The sequence below is a fragment of the Mytilus edulis genome, chromosome 1 (genome assembly GCF_963676685.1).
Source record: "Mytilus edulis chromosome 1, xbMytEdul2.2, whole genome shotgun sequence".
NCBI classification, from domain to species: domain Eukaryota; kingdom Metazoa; phylum Mollusca; class Bivalvia; order Mytilida; family Mytilidae; genus Mytilus; species Mytilus edulis.
In genome coordinates, this window is record NC_092344.1 from 70,727,788 (window position 1) to 70,748,029 (window position 20,242).

At 33.6% G+C, this 20,242-nt stretch overlaps 1 protein-coding gene and 1 long non-coding RNA gene across 2 annotated transcripts in view; both read left to right on the forward strand.

The window, feature by feature from the left end:
- The first annotated feature begins 4,359 nt into the window (after positions 1-4,359).
- Positions 4,360-7,850, forward strand: LOC139488422 (uncharacterized). The gene is made up of 3 exons (XR_011656000.1): positions 4,360-4,413; positions 6,975-7,075; positions 7,502-7,850. It is a non-coding gene; the product is annotated as an uncharacterized lncRNA (long non-coding RNA).
- Positions 7,851-16,169: 8,319 nt separating this feature from the next.
- The window catches only part of LOC139488427 (protein arginine N-methyltransferase 6-like), a 33,824-nt gene continuing 29,751 nt past the window's right edge, over positions 16,170-20,242 (forward strand). The window contains exon 1 of the mRNA XM_071274001.1: positions 16,170-16,314. Coding sequence (XP_071130102.1) covers positions 16,277-16,314 — 38 coding nt within the window. The 5' untranslated portion in view covers positions 16,170-16,276. The remainder of the gene's footprint in view (positions 16,315-20,242) is intronic.

Here is a 20,242-nt window from a genome sequence, read left to right on the forward strand (position 1 = left end):
TTCTTCGTGATCGGCGAATTTTCGCTATCGTGATCCGTTTTTCTACAGATTTTTATTTTCATGATCCGTGATAGATAACATAAAAACAAACAACATGCATTTACATACACAAAATTTGACATTCATATGTGAAAGACTGGATTATTAAAGCAAATTTGAAGTATGATGATAAATGTATATATATGAACAATTTTCTGAGAATTGCATTTAGATATTTATAATTTAGGTCAAACTAGTGAGGAAGTTGAAATGTAATTTTTTTTAAACTTTTTTAAATTATTGAAGCTGAAATATAAAAACATAAATAACAAAAAGTAGGTCAGACTTAGACTTTTTCATTTTATAAATCATTTTAATTCCCTACTGTTATATTCGGCTTGGCCACTGGGATACGAAATGCTCGTCTGGTCACGTACTAAATTATAACCGGTATCTTGGATTCAAAGCAATTAAGTTTTTGATGAGTCCGAAATGATATTCGAGTATTATCTCATTTTTGAAAATTTTGCAGTTTTGGGCTATTATATTTAAAACTATTATAGAAAATGGAGAGAAAAATTAAAATACAAAAATGATCAACTAGACAAGAGCTATCAATTTGTCATGTATCTTAAATCGATAACCGACTTCGTATATGAGTCATTGCCATCAAGACGATTGTCACAGTTTACTATAATATTGATTGAAATCGTCAGTCGATTCCTTGAGTTGTTGTCAATGTTACATAGGCCAAGTTTTGTGTTATTGGCTTTTATCTTAAATTTAAATTTAAATTTAAATTCAAATTTATTTTCCTAATCACAGAGCCCTTTTGAGAATATTAACATATTTCGACAAGTTCATTCACACTTCCATACAACTCCTTAACACTCTGCTCACTCTGTTTATGTTAATTCGGTATAGCACACTAGTATAGTAAAACTTACAATTAACTGGTGTTAAAGAGAGGTCTACCTTGTTGGGTGAAGAGAGATAACTCTGTATTTCTATTTTTACCAAGTTGATGATACCCCCCGCTTTAAAAAAAAGTTGGAGTATACTGTTTTACCTCTGTCTGTCCGTCCGTCTGTCCGTCCTTCCGTCTGTCTGTATCCCATGAATATTGTTCGTCGCATCTTTCTCAGGAACTACATTACAAGGATTTCTGAAATTTGGTTTTGGGTTTATACAGCTTTATATACCTATATGGAGTTATTTTCTTTCAGAACGACAGGTCATTCTTTTTCAGAATCAACCCGGAAGATACCATGTTTCAATGATATATGCTCCAAGGCATAAAATAATGACCTGTGTGAGGTCATTATTTTCCTTGATAAACATGCAATCTATGATTTACTTCAAAACTTTATTCGTCTAATAGTTTTTTGTTGCCGATTTGGAAATTAATTTTTTAAAGTTCAATCGATGAAAGGTGTAAAAGAAACCGTCATTGTAGTCCCGCATTTTAATTTTAGAAACAAATAACGTGAAGTACGTGAAGTTTTGTTAATTTATCGCTACAATAAAGAAACATTATCATATATGTCAGATGAATTTTAATGTAGACTTCATAAAATAAATCCAGATTTAACATATTCGTGTGTAAGATTTTGAAAATCTTATTGAGTCAAACTGAATAGGTTGATTGATTTTTGGTTGCTTGCTTAACGTCCAGTGGCAAATATTTAATGCATGTTCAGAACGATACACACTGAATAGGAAATCATACTGTGACCTACATGTACATGTATTTATATTCGTATTCGTGTCAGTTCTTAACTTTTTAAAATTTATGTATACCTTTTACTCTATCAAATGATCAACTAATAAGATAAACTTATATTCTATTGGTCCGAGACCACAATTGTCGTCCCTTGATTTTTGTTCGTTGTATATGAAGACGAACATAGTCCGTAGTGTTGACAGTGGGTTACTTGCCATTAATTTTTATACCCCTTCCAAATTTATTTCTCCATGTTTAATGCCTCAAATTACAAGTAGGGGGGGGGGGGGGGGGGGTGAAATTACACTGTAAAAAAATTTGGGTCCAGAATTTTAAAGGAAAGTAGTGAATTGGTCCAGCTGAAAAAGGTTAAAAATTAGCACTTCGGAAGCTGTCAAAAGATTTCAAGACGCCCTAAACATAGAATTGTCCATATTTTGAGTTAGAGCCGATGAAGTTTTCTATAATTTTGATATAATTTGTCCCAAAAGTAGAACAACACACTGTAAAAATTTCTTTGAGAAAGCGCAGGTGGGATTTTTTTTATTTTCATTTATGTTCTAAAAGAAATGCACTACGAAATAATTGTGTTCTCGGACCTATTGAATAACATAAACGTAACTCACGAAAGGGTCGGGTGCGGAGTGTATATAATTATATCCTGATTATCTTTTAATAAAATGTATTGCTATTCAAAAGACAATCTTTCTAAATTTTCCATTCAATTCAAGTAAAATTGTTAAAAAAATAACCACTTTTCCGCGATAGAAATAACATAACGAATAGAAAAAAAATACCCCCTCCCCCTTTTCCATACCCTAAGTGGTACAATAAATTACTTACAATGTGTCTTGTATTTGTCATACACCGTTATCGGATGGTAACAATACATTTGTGTCTTACTTCATGCAGTAACAGTAATATTTTTATTGTGTATGGATAATAATTTTTAAAAGGTTTATATCTAAATTATTTAGTGAATTTTATTTCACATTCTAAATGTGCCGCATGGTGTATTAAAACCTGAACGCATTTGAAAGGAATATCCCACTGAAGTGTTGTCGGTAAAATAGGATACTAAATTTTACAAATCTTTATGAAATTAATATTTTTTTGACGGTATATAAGTCAGATAATGCATATTTTAAGGTTTTTCTTGTCGTAGAATACACCTCGGGTTGTCAGGATTGTTCATAGAAAGACCTCCCTCCGGTCGGTCTTTCATTTGATCAATCCTGACACCCCTCGGTGTGTTCTACGACAAGAAAAACCTTAAAATATGCATTATCTATAACATACCATGTGATGCGTTTTCAGATTCATCACTCAACAACTTCCTGTTTACCTTATACTTTTAGCGGGCGGGGTATCATTAGTGAGCAGTATCTCACAGATTCACTTGTTTCTTTTACATCTTCTAATTTCTATCCTGAGGCAATGAATACTTATTCTTAATTCTGATAGCATTGAAAAAAATTGATGAACATAACTGGATGTGTTGATCAACCCTCTATAGTCTGGCAGGCGCGTAGCTCCCTATACGCTAACACGCAGTTGCGTGCACATCGATTCGGCATGCAAAAAAAAAAAAAATGGCAAAATAAAAATTTATAGATTGAATGTTAAAGGAAACACCTATGTTGTCACTTTTCTAATTGATGAAATATCATTAAATAACGACATTTGGTTTCAAAATAAAAGTTTTATTGGAGATTATGACAAAATCGGACAGTAACTTGTATCTTTCACAAGATTTGAATTTGTAATACTCAGTCTTAGACATGTATTTTTCAGGGAGCACATTTTACAGTGTACGGTTCATCAGTTTGGAATGAGATGTACCAATCGGTATTAGAATTATCAGAACCCTTCGATATCGTTGTAAATATGCCGACGCGATGTGGTCGACAGACTACCAGAGCCAATGACCCTACAAACACGCCAAAACAGTATTGGAAAGTCTCATTATTTTTTGCGTCCATAGACCATATGATTAGGGAACTGGAGAGTGGAGTCGCGTCTAGTATTATCAGAAAATCGTTTCTTTGCACTGTATCTGCTTCAACGTGTTGTAAGAAATATAACCAACGAACAAATCTCAACATTGTCTGAGCATAGATGTAAAACCCATTACATTACGAAACTGACCTGGCATGTAATTTTGACGAATTCAATTGGGAGGTCGCTTGATGGCGAACACGTACGCTGGTTTATAACATCTCTCAAGTGCTACCATGGAGATCTATCAGTGTACTACTAAGTATGTTGAAAACAAATGTATGATCAACAATGAACAACGACAGTTACAAGCATTACTGCATATTCATCGGGATTTCAGTGTGAATGTTGACAATTAAAGTATTAGAGAAGTGTGTTTCTGCCTAGACCCGAAGAGCAGATTTTGGACAATTTTGAGTAAATTCTGTATCACAAATATGTGTTGTTTATGTATTACTCTATTCAGAAGATTTATTAATAGTTTTACATTCATAATGCTTTTATAAGTCCTATCTACATATAGCTCCTCTTTTAACCGTCCTTCGACCGAAAACCGAAGAAAAAAACATTTTTCTGCATAAAAGGGTTCCCAAAAAAATTTCGCCTCGATCCGCTCGGCGATAGTTGCTTGCACATCATTTCTTTCTAGCTACGCCCCTGTCTGGAGTAACTGTCTCTAAATATCAATGGTGTATACCAATTTTTCATCAAAGGTAATGTATGGTTATTGTTTTCAATTTTCATCGAAATTATTATATTAGATACATAAAAACTGCAAACAGCAAACTTAAAAGCAAGCCAAAATCTACTAGAAAATACAGTTATGTTCTAATTTGTAACCTCAACCGAACAAAAAGCATTTATCAATATAATACAAAACTCTCAATTGGGAGTAGCCACTTGCAAAAGTCAAGTGCTTTTTTTCAGATAATAAATACACGTAATTCATTTTATATCAATGAGAATTGTGATATATTAATTGTCTGTCTTTGACTAGCACATCAATATTTGCGACCCATCCTGGACTATCAACCTGTAAATAAATATTTTTTTATAATTATTTATTTGGAAAAAAGCCTCTAGAACACTTGACTGCAATGACTCGAATGACTTGAACTACTTTAAAACCACCCGTGCATGAAATTCTACCCGCATTCCTTATATATCCATTCTAACAGACCTATTTATGAATAGCATAAACACGTGTACCTTACCAAACAAAACAAACTTGCATCGATATATGTACAACTTTGATAAATATAAATATGTCACATCATATATTTGCCAGGTGAGCGATTTAAGCTCACGTGAGTCTCTAGTTCATATGTGTTATAATTGTGACACACCATGAAATTTCCAAGCTTCTAGAATAGAGGTGTAATGTCATTGTAAGAAAGAGGACGTTCAAAGTGAAAAATACGTCACATTTTTATGAGGTCATACTGAAAGATTTCAATAAAGAATTTCAAGTCTGTATGTTTTATTCAAATAAAGTATAATAAGATAGGTCTTTAGTATAAAAGAAGAAAACTAAGCATACATATTGACTTGATGTTGTGACATTTTTTAAAACAGAAAATTCAACTTCCGTATTATTTTCATCATATCTAGTACATCGCTTCCTTGTGAATAATTATAGGCAGTTATTTCATTTCAATATTAAACTGATAATAAAAGAGTCTTTTGAGAAGATATCAAACTACTTTACCCTCGATCGTGGTATAAATGAATGCCCGACAAAACACCATATATTTACTTGTAATGAGTAACATGACAGGTGCCAGCTGGAGCAGATGCTGTTTTCATTATCCATAAACTGGCAAACTAAAATATTTTTATTATTTTTTTTTAATTGCTTTATTATAAACGAAAATTTTATGGTTCCAAGACAAACTTCAAAGTCCGATTTTTTAGGATTTATTACACACTAACTTGTTAATTTTATATCTATTGAATGGGTCTGGTGTATGTACGGGTAAATGATCTTCGGTACATCAAACTTGCAAAATCTAAGCGGTGTCCAACGTTTAAAATAGTCTCTGATATTATTATGATTTTTATACTCAACAGTATTAAATACCAGCAAAAGATAACTATTATATCAATCAAGTATAAAATAAGTACTTTTTTCATTTCAATTCTTTATTATTAATAACCTTATATACCGGATAATGAATAATCGTTTCATTTTTGCATATGAAATAAAATTGAGAATGGAAATGGGGAATGTGCCAAAGAGACAACAACCCGACCATAGAAAAAACAACAGCAGAAGGTCACAAACAGGTCTTCAATTTTGCGAGAAATTCCCGCACCCGGAGGCGTCCTTCAGCTGGCCCCTAAACAAATATATACTAGTTCAGTGATAATGAACGCCATACTAATTTCCAAATTGTACACAAGAAACTAAAATTAAAATAATACAAGACTAACAAAGGCCAGAGGCTCCTGACTTGGGACAGGTGCAAACATGCGGCGGGGTTAAACATGTTTGTGAGATCTCAACCCTCCCCCTATACATCTAGCCAATCTAGAAAAGTAAACGCATAACAATACGCACATTAAAATTCAGTTCAAGAGAAGTCCGAGTCTGATGTGAGAAGATGTAACCAAAGAAAATAAACAAAATGACAATAATACATAAATAACAACAGACTACTAGCAGTTAACTGACATGCCAGCTCCAGACTTCAATTAAACTGACTGAAAGATTATGATTTCATCATATGAACATCAGGCACAATCCTTCCCGTTAGGGGTTTAGTATCATACCATCATAACATATATGAGAAGAACATAACCCGTGTCATGCCAACAACTGTTTTTAGAATAAATGTGTTTAGTTCCGATGCAAAGACCTTATCAGTGACTCAATATTAACGCCAAAATATGCAATCTTTAATGACTTGACAACAGTATCGTAATTATATCCCTTTTTAATAAGTCTATTCAAAGGTTTTGTAAGTTTCTGAGGTGAGTACTGACACCTTTGTGCTTTATAAAGAATATTTCCATAAAAAATTGGATGTGAAATACCTGAACGTACTAGAAGTCTGCATGTTAAGCTATATTTACGAATAATGTCTTTATACCGATGATAAAATTTAGTAAATGTTTTGACTAGTTTGTGATATCGAAAACCCTGGTGTAATAATTTTTCAGTAATACATAAAGGCTTTCATAGTCAAAATTTGTTTTGTAAGTGTTGAGTATATTATATTGTGTTATCCATATATAAATGCATTTGGATTAATACAAGGTCCTATGTATACAGGTGCAGATAAGTTCTATGACATCATCGAGTTGATGATTGGATACAGAATCAACAAGTGACTGTTTATATGTTGGAAGTTCATAACGCCAGCAATAACTTTGGTAAGCATAAAGGATTTGGTTACTATTTACTTTTACAAGTCAAACTATTATCGAAGAAATTCCAAAATGAATACAGCCTTATTGCTATGTTCTTTAGGTATTCGAAGCGACTATAATGATTAATACATTTTGTAATTGTACAAGATCAGAAATAACTATCAACACTTTTATTAAAATTAACAATATTGCAAACTGCTTAAATTGTACAGAAGTACAAACGATAATTCAGTCTGGCAACTGCAAGACGTCTTAATAATTGTGACATTAATTGACTTTTTTCAAGTATTCTCAAAGTTATATAATGTTGTAGGTATTAGTGGAAAGCTACCTTTAACATCATATAAGATGGAAAAATTAAATTATGTAATATGAATAATATATGTCATATTTTGTACCAGGTCATGATTTGAATGTTTTTCCTTTTAGGGTATATTGCTGTTTCAAATCATCAAATTCAAACCAATTAAGTACAATACAACAAATGTATACCCAGACTGGGCTCAAGCATTTGGAATTATGCTTGCAGCGGTATCTATTATATGCATTCCAACGTATAGTATCATTAAATTATTGAAAGCAGAAGGTTCTTTAACCGAGGTTCGTATACATATCATTTTCATATTGACCATTTCATTCATGTCTTAAATGGTAACACTTGATTGGCGAAGACCGTCTATACATTAAACGCTTTCTTTATTGTGTATGTGTGTTTCAGATAAGCATTACCATTGTTTGAATAATAAAATGCAGAATAAACATCATTCATAAGCTACTTATAAAACATAAGCTGTGGTATGGTTGCCAATGATACTCTCCACAAGGGAGACCAAATGACACAGAAATTAACAACCATATCGTGGGTAAAATCAAGTGCTGCGTAAGGGTCAGCATGTCCTGCTCCATTAGTGAGAATCGATATTATCGCAAGACATACGAAACTTTAACGACATACGGTATAGTAATAGAGCAGAAACTTGTACAATTTGGGGAAAAGTTTGCATTACATAAACTGAAATCATCTATTTAACTCAATATATTATAAGACTATCTTACATTGGAACACTATTGAACCCTTGTGTTCTTGTAATAAGAAAATTTACATATCAAAGGTCAAAGTTATCCATCCCCTATTTAATGTTTTATTCTACGAATATATTTTAAGAAAAGATCATGTGCCAAACAATTTTTAAAGGACTGTTTTTCTTCAAAATACCACATTTTCTTATTTTCCTCAATAAACTGGTCTCAATTTTTTTTTACCTTACTGGAAAAAGAGGGTATTTTAGTTCGGGGAAGTATTTTCGCCTTACCTACTGCTATCTGTCCAAGTCCTCCTCTAAACAAACAGATATGTACCGTTGACTTGAAATTGAATGTACTGACGATCAGCAGATGATATTTAAGTTCCTAATCGAATTTCTTTAATTTTAACTATTTATCTCTCAAAGGCTCAGAAGAAAAGAGCATGAACTGCTCATGAATTAAAAAGACAGTTTGGCGAGCCAAAAGGCTCAACAATGCTTCCATAGACTTATTGAAAAAGGCTTCTTGTAGTCCGGTACCGATTAACAAATCCTGCATGTGTCATATCTACCCTTGAACTATTGAGTGTTCAAATATCTAGCTATAGACCGTCACTTCCTATAAACCCAGAGACATTGACGTCTACATCTCAGAAGTGCATATCGACATCCGTACGGCAAAGACTGATAGGGACATTTTGTTGTTACATGTAACATTTTTTCTTTTCCAAGTTGACCGTGATTTCTGATGTGACAGACTTGATATATAGATAAAAGAAGATGTGGTATGAGTGCCAATGAGACAACTCTCCATCCAAGTCACAATTTGTAAAAGTAAACCATTATAGGTCAAAGTACAGCCTTCAACACGGAGCCTTGGCTCACACCGAACAGCAAGCTATAAAGGACCCCAAAAATGACTAGTGTAAAAACATTCAAACAGTAAAAACCAACGGTCTAATCTATATAAAAACGAGAAACGAGAAACACTTATGATCAACAAACGACAACCACTAAACATCAGGTTCCTGACTTAGGACATGTGCAAACAAATGCAGTTGGTTTAAACGCCGACCTTCACTCAACCTGAGACAATAATGTAACATCACAATATAGAAAGAATACTATAAAATATCAATTGAAATAGCTGAACTAAATCAAAAGACAAATGAACAAAAACAAGTGAACATACACTGAACGAATAAATTAACATGTTTAAGCAAATTTGAAGTATGACAAAAATGTATCTACTGAAAAATTTGGAATAAGCACTAAAAAATTTAGAATATATAGGTAACAATCGTCATAAAAATTTGATACATAAAAACTAAGAAATTCGTCAATTAGCACTAAAAAATAAAAGTACGAGGCTATGAGCCACTTTAAACATATTGAGACACCTATAATATATATATTTATCATATACTTAGACTAAATAACATATGATTTTTACCGTATGATAATAGCATTAAATTAAAGTATTTTCCATATTTTTCGAATTGGTGCTTAGCGGGCTGATATGAAAAGTTTATCACATGCTTCGATTGTTATCACATGCCTTTCCGTATTACGTTATCACATGGCATTCCGGTGATACTCGGCAAATTCCGGAAACTACACCTCAATGCTACATTTTCAGTGAAAAACATTACAAAGTAGTGAACAAAACAATTATTTGAATACTGGAAAGTATGTTGTGTAAAATAATTAAATTAAATTAAAAAAAAAAAAAAAAAAAAAATATTGAATAAATGCATTTTGAAGTTTTTCTGAAACATTATTTAGAAAGTTACTTTAAAAAAGTTGACTTTTCTAAACAATGTTCATTATGTATATTGTTGAATTATTTTTTTGTCGATTTGTCCATATTAACATGTTTTGTTTTTTTTCTCTGTTGAGGCATATGATAGAAAGATTTCATTTTGAATGAATCAAATTTTGGGTCCGACGTCCGTGAACTTTTTACTCTTTCAACTTCTTTTCGGGAACCACGTAGAAGGATAAATATGTGAATCTGTTATTTCCCTCTACTGTTGAAGCATATGATAAAAAGATCATAACATGTCATTTTTCATATCGCATGTATTATCAGCCCTCGGTCAATATCAGCCCTCGAGCCATGCGGCTCGAGGGCTGATAATACATGCGATATGAAAAATGCCATGTAATAATCTGATAATATAGAAGATCCGTGTGCTAATATAAAACTAAATAGAATGAAGCATAAGGATTTAACTGTAAACAAAGCGTTTGCAGCAAGCAAAAAATAAAAATATAATTATCGAAGCCAGACCAGAAAATTTTTGATGTGCTGAGCATAGATCCAAGCGGGAACCCATGTGGCAATCGCCTCTCTGAGTCTCCGCATAAATAGCTATGCGCAGAGCATTTAGATTAGATAGTGTGACAAAAAGCAAACGTGACCAGATTTTAACTATATGCAAGCTGAGCAACGGCAGTTCGAAACATTCAAGAACTGAAGCAAGATCTGAAAGAGACTTTTCAGTACTGAAATGGTTTGGCAAGCTATTCCAGAGTGAAGCAGCAGTAGTTTTGAATGATCTCTTATCGTATGTACTAGTTCTTGTGTGTGGTATGTCCAGGATGTTACTATACCTAGAATAGTATTTTGAGGTTCGTTATATTGACTAGATCACTCAAACACACTGTTGCCTTACTGTTAAAAATTTTGTAAGTTTCAAGTACCATTGTCTTGAATTCTCACCTGTAGAGTTGTCACCTTTATCACATGCAGAACGGTTTCATATGATCAGGTAAAATCACATACAAAACGGAGTGATCTCTCCAGCACTTTTCCTAACTTCTTGGAGTTGGTGTCCGTGCAGAAGTGCCACGCTCCTGAGTAGTCTCTATATATAGAGGACAACAATTCAAGTTTCTTAAAAATAAAAGTATGAAATATTGTGTTTTTTTAGTCTCGATAAAATAGACCCCAAGAATATTTAGTTGTTGTGACGTCTTTCTGCACGTCAAGCTGTTGATATGAGCATCAACTTTCAGATGATAATCGATATCAATAAGAAGCAGCTTGAAAGTTTCCTCACAAAAAAGAACATTTCCTTGGAATGGAAAGCGAGGATTATTTGCAAATGTTTCCTTTACGACGACAATAGCCCAACTTCGGTAGTGAATCGTAATCCTTGGCTAGCGAAGATGACAATAACCTGAAACTTGTCAGGATTGACCTACATTTTGTTAACATTGAACCTGTCAATAAGCACTCGAGAACCAGATGCTAGTGTATATATAAGTGAATTTAAACTGGACTGCCAAAAGACAATTGAGGTTTTATCATCAGCATAATTATGTAAAGAACTCACAAAGTAAAAATATCGTTTTTGAGGTACATCTTTCTGGATGTCAGCCCAACTACTCAGAACACCATTGACTTTAATTTGTTGTTTTCTGATAGCTAGAAAGATATGAATGCAAGAGGGATACTGAATGTGTAGATACACCATGAGGTAGTAAGTTGTCCAGTAAAATATATCTTTAGACACTTGCATGGCGATAATTAGATTTTAAAAGAGGAGAATTCTTTTTATGCAGCGATGTAACTTGATATTCTTTGAGTCTATCTGGAAAAACATCCACATCAATATACTAGTTTATAAGCCTTGTGTTGCGGGCTGATGTACAATCTAAGATATTTACTCTCCCTAACAATTTTTGCTGGTTTGCCGTCTGCGTCCGTTTCTTTTTAATGATGATCTTATTAAAAAAAAATCAAATGTATGTGATGTCACTCTTTGAAAACTGTAGTTCGAATCTGATGTCTCATTTACTCCAATATTTGCCTTTATCTCTAAGAGATGTACTGTAGTGTTGATCTTTTCCTATCTTCCTAGCAACAGTAATAAAAAAAAAAAAAAAATACTGGAAATTTCCACAGAATCATTTATGTTCCAAGTTGGAACTGAGAACTGCTATCTTGAAACTGGAAAATGTCAAGCTTTGCTTGACAAATGTTAACTTGAATGCAGAAAAATTACGTTGACGTGAGAAAGTCAAGTTGGAATAGGGAATGTCAACTTGGATCAACTTGGAACTGAGAAAGTAGATTGTTTAAACTTATAAAGCCCTGTTGTTGTAATTTCTTCAGGATTAAAACCAGAGAATATTCAAATAAAAGAAAATTAGTTAAAATATTAACGAATATTTACACGACAAAAAATTAAAACACAAACATATAATTATAATATATAATAGAAAAAAGGGGGGTCCATTCCCCAAGCGCCTGTGATTTATTTCGCAATACTATACGGACAAATAGGTAATAGTACTGCAACCAGAGTTCATTTTTTAAAACTTTAATGGTCCGGAAGAACACACACCTAAATTATATATCGATGGAAAGAGGAAAACGTGTATAATAAGAAAAGTTGGGTCGTAAAAATCCAGTGGTCATAATTTTGTGAAATTGAGGTCAAAGGTCAGACCTAAAAATATCAATATTTCAACCACAAGGACAAAAAGGAGAAATATTCTGATATTTATTCAATAGAATGCTACAAAAACGATTCAATCATAAGCATATGATATAAACGATGTTAAATCGACAAATTTGACTACTTATATGAAGAGCTGCCATTACAAAATGGCGTTGATTTGGAACCTTCTGATTTTTTTCCATTTAAGACATAACAAAAGAAGAAGTGGCCTTGACCTTTTCACATCCATAAACTTTCATATTGTGTATAGTATTTCACTATAGTATATTACAGAATTATTTTCTAAAGTTTAAAACACCACTTTATCAAATTATTTCAATATTTTTTCTATCTTTGAAAAAAACAAAATTCAAGCGCTGAAACAGTGTTTTTAATTTTGCATCTTAAAGGTTGTGTATTTTGTGAAAATTAGTATATAGTTATAGATAAATACATATTGTGTTTTTGCAAAGTCTGGACAGAGCAGTTATAACACAAAATATACTATAGTCACCCGAGGCGAATGCGAGGTCCCTTTTTTATAAGAACAAGTTAGGCGCAGGACAGAGTTTGTTCAAAGTAAACACAGTTTTTGAGTACAAATGCTATCTAGAGCGTAAATGCCGTCATGATTCGGTCAAACTCGTCAGATATAGTCTTACCTTTGCATAGGAAACACAAAAGAAATGTGAGTACAAAGTTTCGATCAATGTTCGTGACCCATATTTCCATATGCATATGCATGATGTATCTGTACTGCCAATCCCAAATGTAATGGGGCGAATGTTGCTACAGAAACGATTGATTTTGTAATAGCCATACGTTTACGAATTTTTGTTATCTTTAGGGACAATATACGGTTCAGAAGCGTCTTTGTGTTATTTTTCATCAATTAACTAACAAATGAACTTTTGAGCCTAGGCTCCGTGTTGAAGACCGGACCGTGACCTTTAATGGTAGCATTGGCACACATATAACATCTTCCTATATCTATTAACAAGCTATGCGAGCATCCTTTCCATAGAAATACCAAAACGAGGACATAGCTCATAAGAGCACTGGTGGCAGGGTGAAGTAATTGTTCTTCTTTTAATGTATCCTTGATATTTTCAGACACACCTTGGTGTAATTCTGAAAGTCTTAACATAGACTTCAATTTTCCTGCAGCAAAATGGCATCCCCTAAATTGAGTTCAGAGCTAAACTATATTTCATATCCCTTGGCCCCACTGTGTCTGAATTGTAAGGTGTCACAATATCTAGTTAGTTCTGGAGTTTGGCAGTTTGGTAAGCATCAGAGACAATTTTGGATAAAATTGATCGGTATATATAGAGGATGCGTGCTACATGAGAAAGGCTTTTTCTTATGGAAGAACAAATAACATCACTAACAATCGTTATTAATGAACTGACAGCAAGTTCAAATTCTAATTTTTCAGTAACTGTTTTACTTAATTGCACAGGTGTTGACTTCAATAAGTACTTGGTTATGCATGGATAAATGATTACTCACATTAATAAGCACAACTTAAAAGATTGTCAACACGTTTAAAGGACTCAGTTTTGCGTAGTTTTCTGGGGGTTTTTTAAAGGTTTTTCTTTTACACAAAAACCCTGTTTTCATATCCAAACTACAAGGAACAAACTGAGCGCGAGATCGTATAAAAGTGTCAGGTTGTGAGGATACATGTCGATTAGTTTGATCACATATATGGATTTCTGTTGTTTCTAATTTAAAGTTCCCCAAGGGTGACTGGGGAAACGACATATGGTCACTTGGTCTTCCTTCGACCGGCAGTAAAACGAAGTGGGGCGTCCGTTTGGCTGTGCGGGATGTTTCAAGTTCGCATTCACGTCCGGTCAGAATGGGGACGTTAAATCCGATGCCTCGTGTAAAGGGAGTGTCACGTTCTTTGCACGTTAAAAACCCTTGCATCAACTCTTTGAGGGGTCCGTACATGGCATGTTGCAATGGACAATTTCTGTCCCAATCCAATATACCATCATTTTCCATTGGCAGTCTAAATTTTCCCGATCATCATCCCGAATGGCCTCTATTATGACAAAACCTACCTATTGTTTTTATTGTTAACTTGTTCTCATCCTGAACATGCATGAAATATTTGCCACTGGACGTTAAGCAACCAACAATCAATCAATCAATCTAATTTAAAGATGCACACCAAGTTTGCCTTCTGGTACAAGTTTCATAACATCACTGATGATTCGCCCACGGAAAGCAGAATATCAAGAGAAGTTGGTTTTAGCATCACCTTGTCACACACCAAATCTCTGCGAAACTTCAATAGTACTTTTTCCCCCGACCACTTGCATGCATATTAATTGCTCTGAGGTTTAATAAACATTGACATTTTCACACAATGTCAACTATAGTCATTATCCGGAAAAACCTCTTATCTGAAGGATTTGGTTAACTTTTATATAAAGTCAAAATTTTATTAACAAAAATATAACTTTTTTACAGAAAATACACGAAAGAACTACTATATATATTAAAATCACTCAAAAATAAATTAACTTCTCCTACAAAATCTACATAATCACATCGAAACTATCAAATTGATTGTGAAGGAAAAAATAAATGGTGGAGCAGATTGACGGATAGGAAGTTTCCGTAATTAAAAAAGGTACAAATGATGTTTTTATTTTTGAGTTTTTGACAAAATTGTTTGGTATTTGCCCAACAAAATTTGCATGCAGTATCGCAATAATATGTTTTGTTCTCTCAAATGTCAAATACTGTTTTTGAATCACATGTTTTCTCGTTTTCAAAGAAAAACGCGGTAAATTTCTATCTAAAAAATCAGCCAACTTTAAGTTTGAAAGTTTTACATGGAGATGGTATTATATTTATGTCTTCATCATTCCGATGATCCTTGATGATATGTGCATAGAAAATATTTCCGAAAATAGCGGGAAAGTTAACCAAAAAATATATTTTTGGATTTTAAGGTAACTACCCAAAACCGTAAATTGAGGGGTACCCCCATTAAAGGGATAAAATACAAAAATGTGACCATAGAAACTTTTTACAACCCCACGGAAATTAAAATATAGATATTATTCTATCATTTAAAACAATTTGCAGCCGTGTGTTATTCCGGACCATTAAACTCGGTAACTAAGCGTCTTTTTCGATGTCAGTTGCAGTACTAAACTCCTGCCCACAAATAAACGTTTAAATTTCTTACACCATCAACATGATCAATCTTTGTCATAAAATCTAAAAGATTTCCACTTTCATACAGTCTACAGCTATTTTATGCTGCGTTCATACGTAATTCGAATTCGATTTGCATTAACTAATTCTAATTAGTTTAATTCGCATTCGAAACGTTTTACGTCCAAACGTAAATTCTAATTCGAATTGCAATGCGCGTCAAATTTGCTTTACTGTCCGAACGACGTTTACTTTAAAAAAAAAAACCGGATTTCTATTGCAATTTGGTTAATGCGAATTAGCCAATTCCAATCAATTCGAATTGAAAAGGAAGAGTGTGTGAACGCGATTAGCGAATCCGATTCGCATTCAATTCGAATTAAATGTACGTGTGAACTAGGCCTTAACATTTCCTGTGACTAGGTAGTTCTTAACCGATTCGCGGGAAAAGGGAGATAATAAAGTGCTTAACCACATTTATATTTTCAACTTTTTGGAGGAAAGCTATCATCTGACAGACATCATTATCATTGAGAAAGATCTCGGAAATGAATGCTGACGAGTCGAAGCCATTCGAACCAAAAAGGTATTTATTTATATTTAATATTGATGTTATTTGGCTCGACTGAACGCAGCAGCTAAACAAAAATGTGTACTAGATACTAGTCAGATAAGGTTCATGTGGACCCTATGGCTAAAATGGCCGTTTTTTCACACCAAAATTTACTCTGAGTACAGGCAAACCTGTGCATCTGGGAAAGTTTTAAGGCATAGCATGCCCTAGATATAAAGAATTCAAATGCAATGTATGATTTAGAAAATTCATAACTTAACTGGATTTTGCCGCACACTTTTTTTCGTCCCTGCAGAAGATGATAAAATTAACAAACAGTTGAGTTTACCTTGATATGGTCCACTCAGATACACAGTTTAAATAATTTAAATAACCAATTATTGTCAGGTATCTATTGTCCATCTCATGTCCATGTCAAGCAATACAGCTCACTTAAATTATTACCTGTGGGGAAGTTCTCAAACCTGTTTCCCAACTTAGTTTATTTTGACACCTTCTGGAGGAATGAAAAAAAGTGCACGGCAAAATCCTGGTAAGTTTTTATTTTTCTAAAACATAAAACATATTTGAAATTTATTTATCTAGGGCATGCTATGCCTGAAATTGTTTACAGATGCGCAGGTTTGTCTGTACTCAGAGTAAATTTTGAGGTGAAAATACGGCTATTTTAGCCATAGGGTCCACATAAACCTTAATCAGGTTGGACACAAACCACCAACAGACCAAATGGGGAACTATTCCCCAAATGAGTAACAATCCCTCATTTGACACTCATTACACACAACAGGACACAGGTCGGTCATCTTAAAGTAAAGAGATCACATGTTATCTCAACTCCAGTAACAGAGGATTAAGGTTCATCATAAGGAATTGAAAAATATGGCCGTGTTAACACCTCCAAAATTACTGAGTACAGACAAACTGGTACATCCAGGAAAGTTTTAAGGCATGGCAGGAACTAGATATATAAAAGTTATATGAAGTCTACGTTTCAGAAAATTAAAAACTTACCTGGATTTTGATGTTCATTTTTTTCCAGTCTGCAGAAGATAGCAAAATAAACAAACACCCGAGTTTCATTTGATACGGTCCACTCAGTTACACAGTTTAAACCTGTTAAATCACCTATTGTTTACAGGTGTCTATTGTCCATCTATTGTCCATTTAAATCAATACTACTCACAACATTGATTATATGAGGGGAGCTTCTCAATCGTTTTCACTACTTAGTTAATTTTTGCACCTTCTGCAGGAAAGAAAAAAAATGGATAGCAAAATCTAGAAAAGTTTATAATTTTCTGAAACATAAAATGCATTTAAATTTTTTATATCTAGTTCCTGCCATCCCTTAAAACTGTTGCAGGTGTATAGGTAAGTCTGTACTCAGAGTAAAATTTGGGGTGTAAATACGGCCATTTTAGCCAAAAGGTTATGATGAACCTTAAGGAGAGCTGGACATTTTTTCAACACATGTGCTAATGAATTGTGAAATGAATTATCTCATTGGCAATCATATGCCACATCCAATTTTAATACTTCTGCAGATAGACCATGTAGACCAGACATGATTAAATGAGGTAGCCAAGTCTATGATTGCATAAATTATTTGCTGTTCTTTATCTTAGAACTGAACAGTATACAGAGGGGCCTGATGGGTTATTTTCGTTCTTCATGATAGGCGCATCTATCATGTGTATATAAGCTCTATATTCATGTACAAAAATATATATGGATAGTCGACCTTCCCATGGATAGAAACAAGTACCCTTGGTTGAAATGCAACAATCATGTATGATATTATTATGATATTTTCACACAAAATTAATTATAGTTCTCTCCCTTTGTCCAGTTTGCACAGCCCACAATGAAATTCAACATGTGAGATGTGAAAATTATCATAGGCGGAAGACTGGAGTGGGCCCGCTTTAGGTCAGTCAGCGGGCCCCCCCCCCCCCCCTTAAGAAAAGTTCTTGATCCGCCACTGATTATTATAGATTTATATATTCAAAAGTAATTTGTACTATAATTTTATTTGATAAGAAAGATTTCTTCTTCTGACATACATGTGTAGTGGTATTTGATAATCAGTCTTTTGTTGCCATGTTATTTTTACTTAGTTAATTTGCTTCAGCTGGGATTTTTCAGAATTTAAGAAAAATTTCGGCTAAATTTTATTTTTCTCTACCAACCCTATTTCTTCAACTCGCAATTCTTCACATTTATTAAAGGTATTATGAAAGGAATTTCTATCTAACTTTCAAAAAAAATTTGAGAAGGAAGTCCTATAAACACATGACCTTTTTAGTTTGGCTTAATGATAAATAGGTTTTACTTAAATTGTTGGCAAAAACGTTGGTGCTAATTTTGGAGGGTTGGACAAAGGCTTACAGTCTGTTTGTTTGATGCTGGCAGGTATATGGATCCCTGAAATTTACAGGAAGATTGCACATATATGTTTGTTGAAGTTGTGTGTCTTATATAATGGAATTGATTGAGTTTTTTTCTCAATTTTCCAGACTTTGGAACTTATTCCTTTTTCAACAAAATTTATGTAAGAGGATACAAGTTGTCAACTTCTACAGTTTTCAACCAAGATCCCTAAGACTTTACAGAAGATTACACACATGTTAAACAGGTTGAGAACTCTAGATTTTCTGACGTCAGAATATATTTGCATAGTAATTTCCAAAACACAAGGCCAATATGGCCTTGAAAAACTGACCAATCGACTAAATGAACTACAATGCATTGTGGGCTACTACGAGTAAACTACTACTTAAAACACGTGGAATTAGTGGGAAAACAGTCAATTAATATATTGTCTGGGACTCTCATTACCAAAGTTTTTATTCTGCAAATATATTTAATGTAAAATATGTAACGTAATCTTCAATTTGCATGCTCAGATTAAAAAAATATTGTTTATTGGCTTCACGATTTGACTTTCGCCTTGCAAAAGTAGTTGAACCGGTTTTGTGCATTGCTATGAATTGAACCTGCATTAATTTCACGACATGACACAGTGAAATATCCAATGAAGTGACCGCTGTCCAGTAAGAAAATCATTTGAGCTCTTTTAAACCTGTATAATGTCATTGCAAAATCATTTTTGCCTAGAAAAACACGAAACTTTCATTGAAACACTTCTTTCTGTACTGAATGTGTATATTTTTTATCAGGACCTGAACTAATAGTAAGAACATCATAATACTCAGTATGCTAAAAAGAAGTGTTATGAAAGCGGCAGGGGCGGGTCCAGCCATTTTAAAAAGGGGGTCCTAACCCTGGACAAAAGGGGAGGGGGTTCCAACTACATGTCCCCATCCAAAAGCACCGATCGTCCAAAAAAAGGGGGGTCCATCCCCCGGAACCCCCCGCCCCCTGGATCCGCCACTGAGCGGGTACGGTATACAGCTCAATACATTTTTTATAGTTTCATCCATCGATAATATCCGTTTGTTGCTAATTTTATCACAAAATATACCTCAGAGGTTTTTTTTATCGTTCGGCTGCTGTCCTATTGACATATGTAAAATATCTCCAATATTAAAAGTCTCTGGATCATAGTGGGTGCCATATTACCTATTTTTTCTTCTTCTAAAACGTGCTTTGTATATAGAAATAAGAAGATGAGGTATGAGTGCCAAATGAGACATCTTTCCAACAAAGACATAATTTAGTAAAGTAAGCAGTCATAGGTCCAATGCTGAAAAGTAAGCTATTAATGACCCAAAAATTACTTGTGTAAAACAATCCAAACAAACAAAAAAACAAACAAAAAAACGGCCCCATTAAATATTAAAAGGACAAGAAATCTATCCCATCAAAAAAATATATTGTATAGGAGCCTGTATTTCAGTGGTTGTCGTTTGTTTATGTGTTACATATTTGTTTTTTGTTCATTTTTTTATATAATTAATGCCGTTAGTTTTCTCGTTTG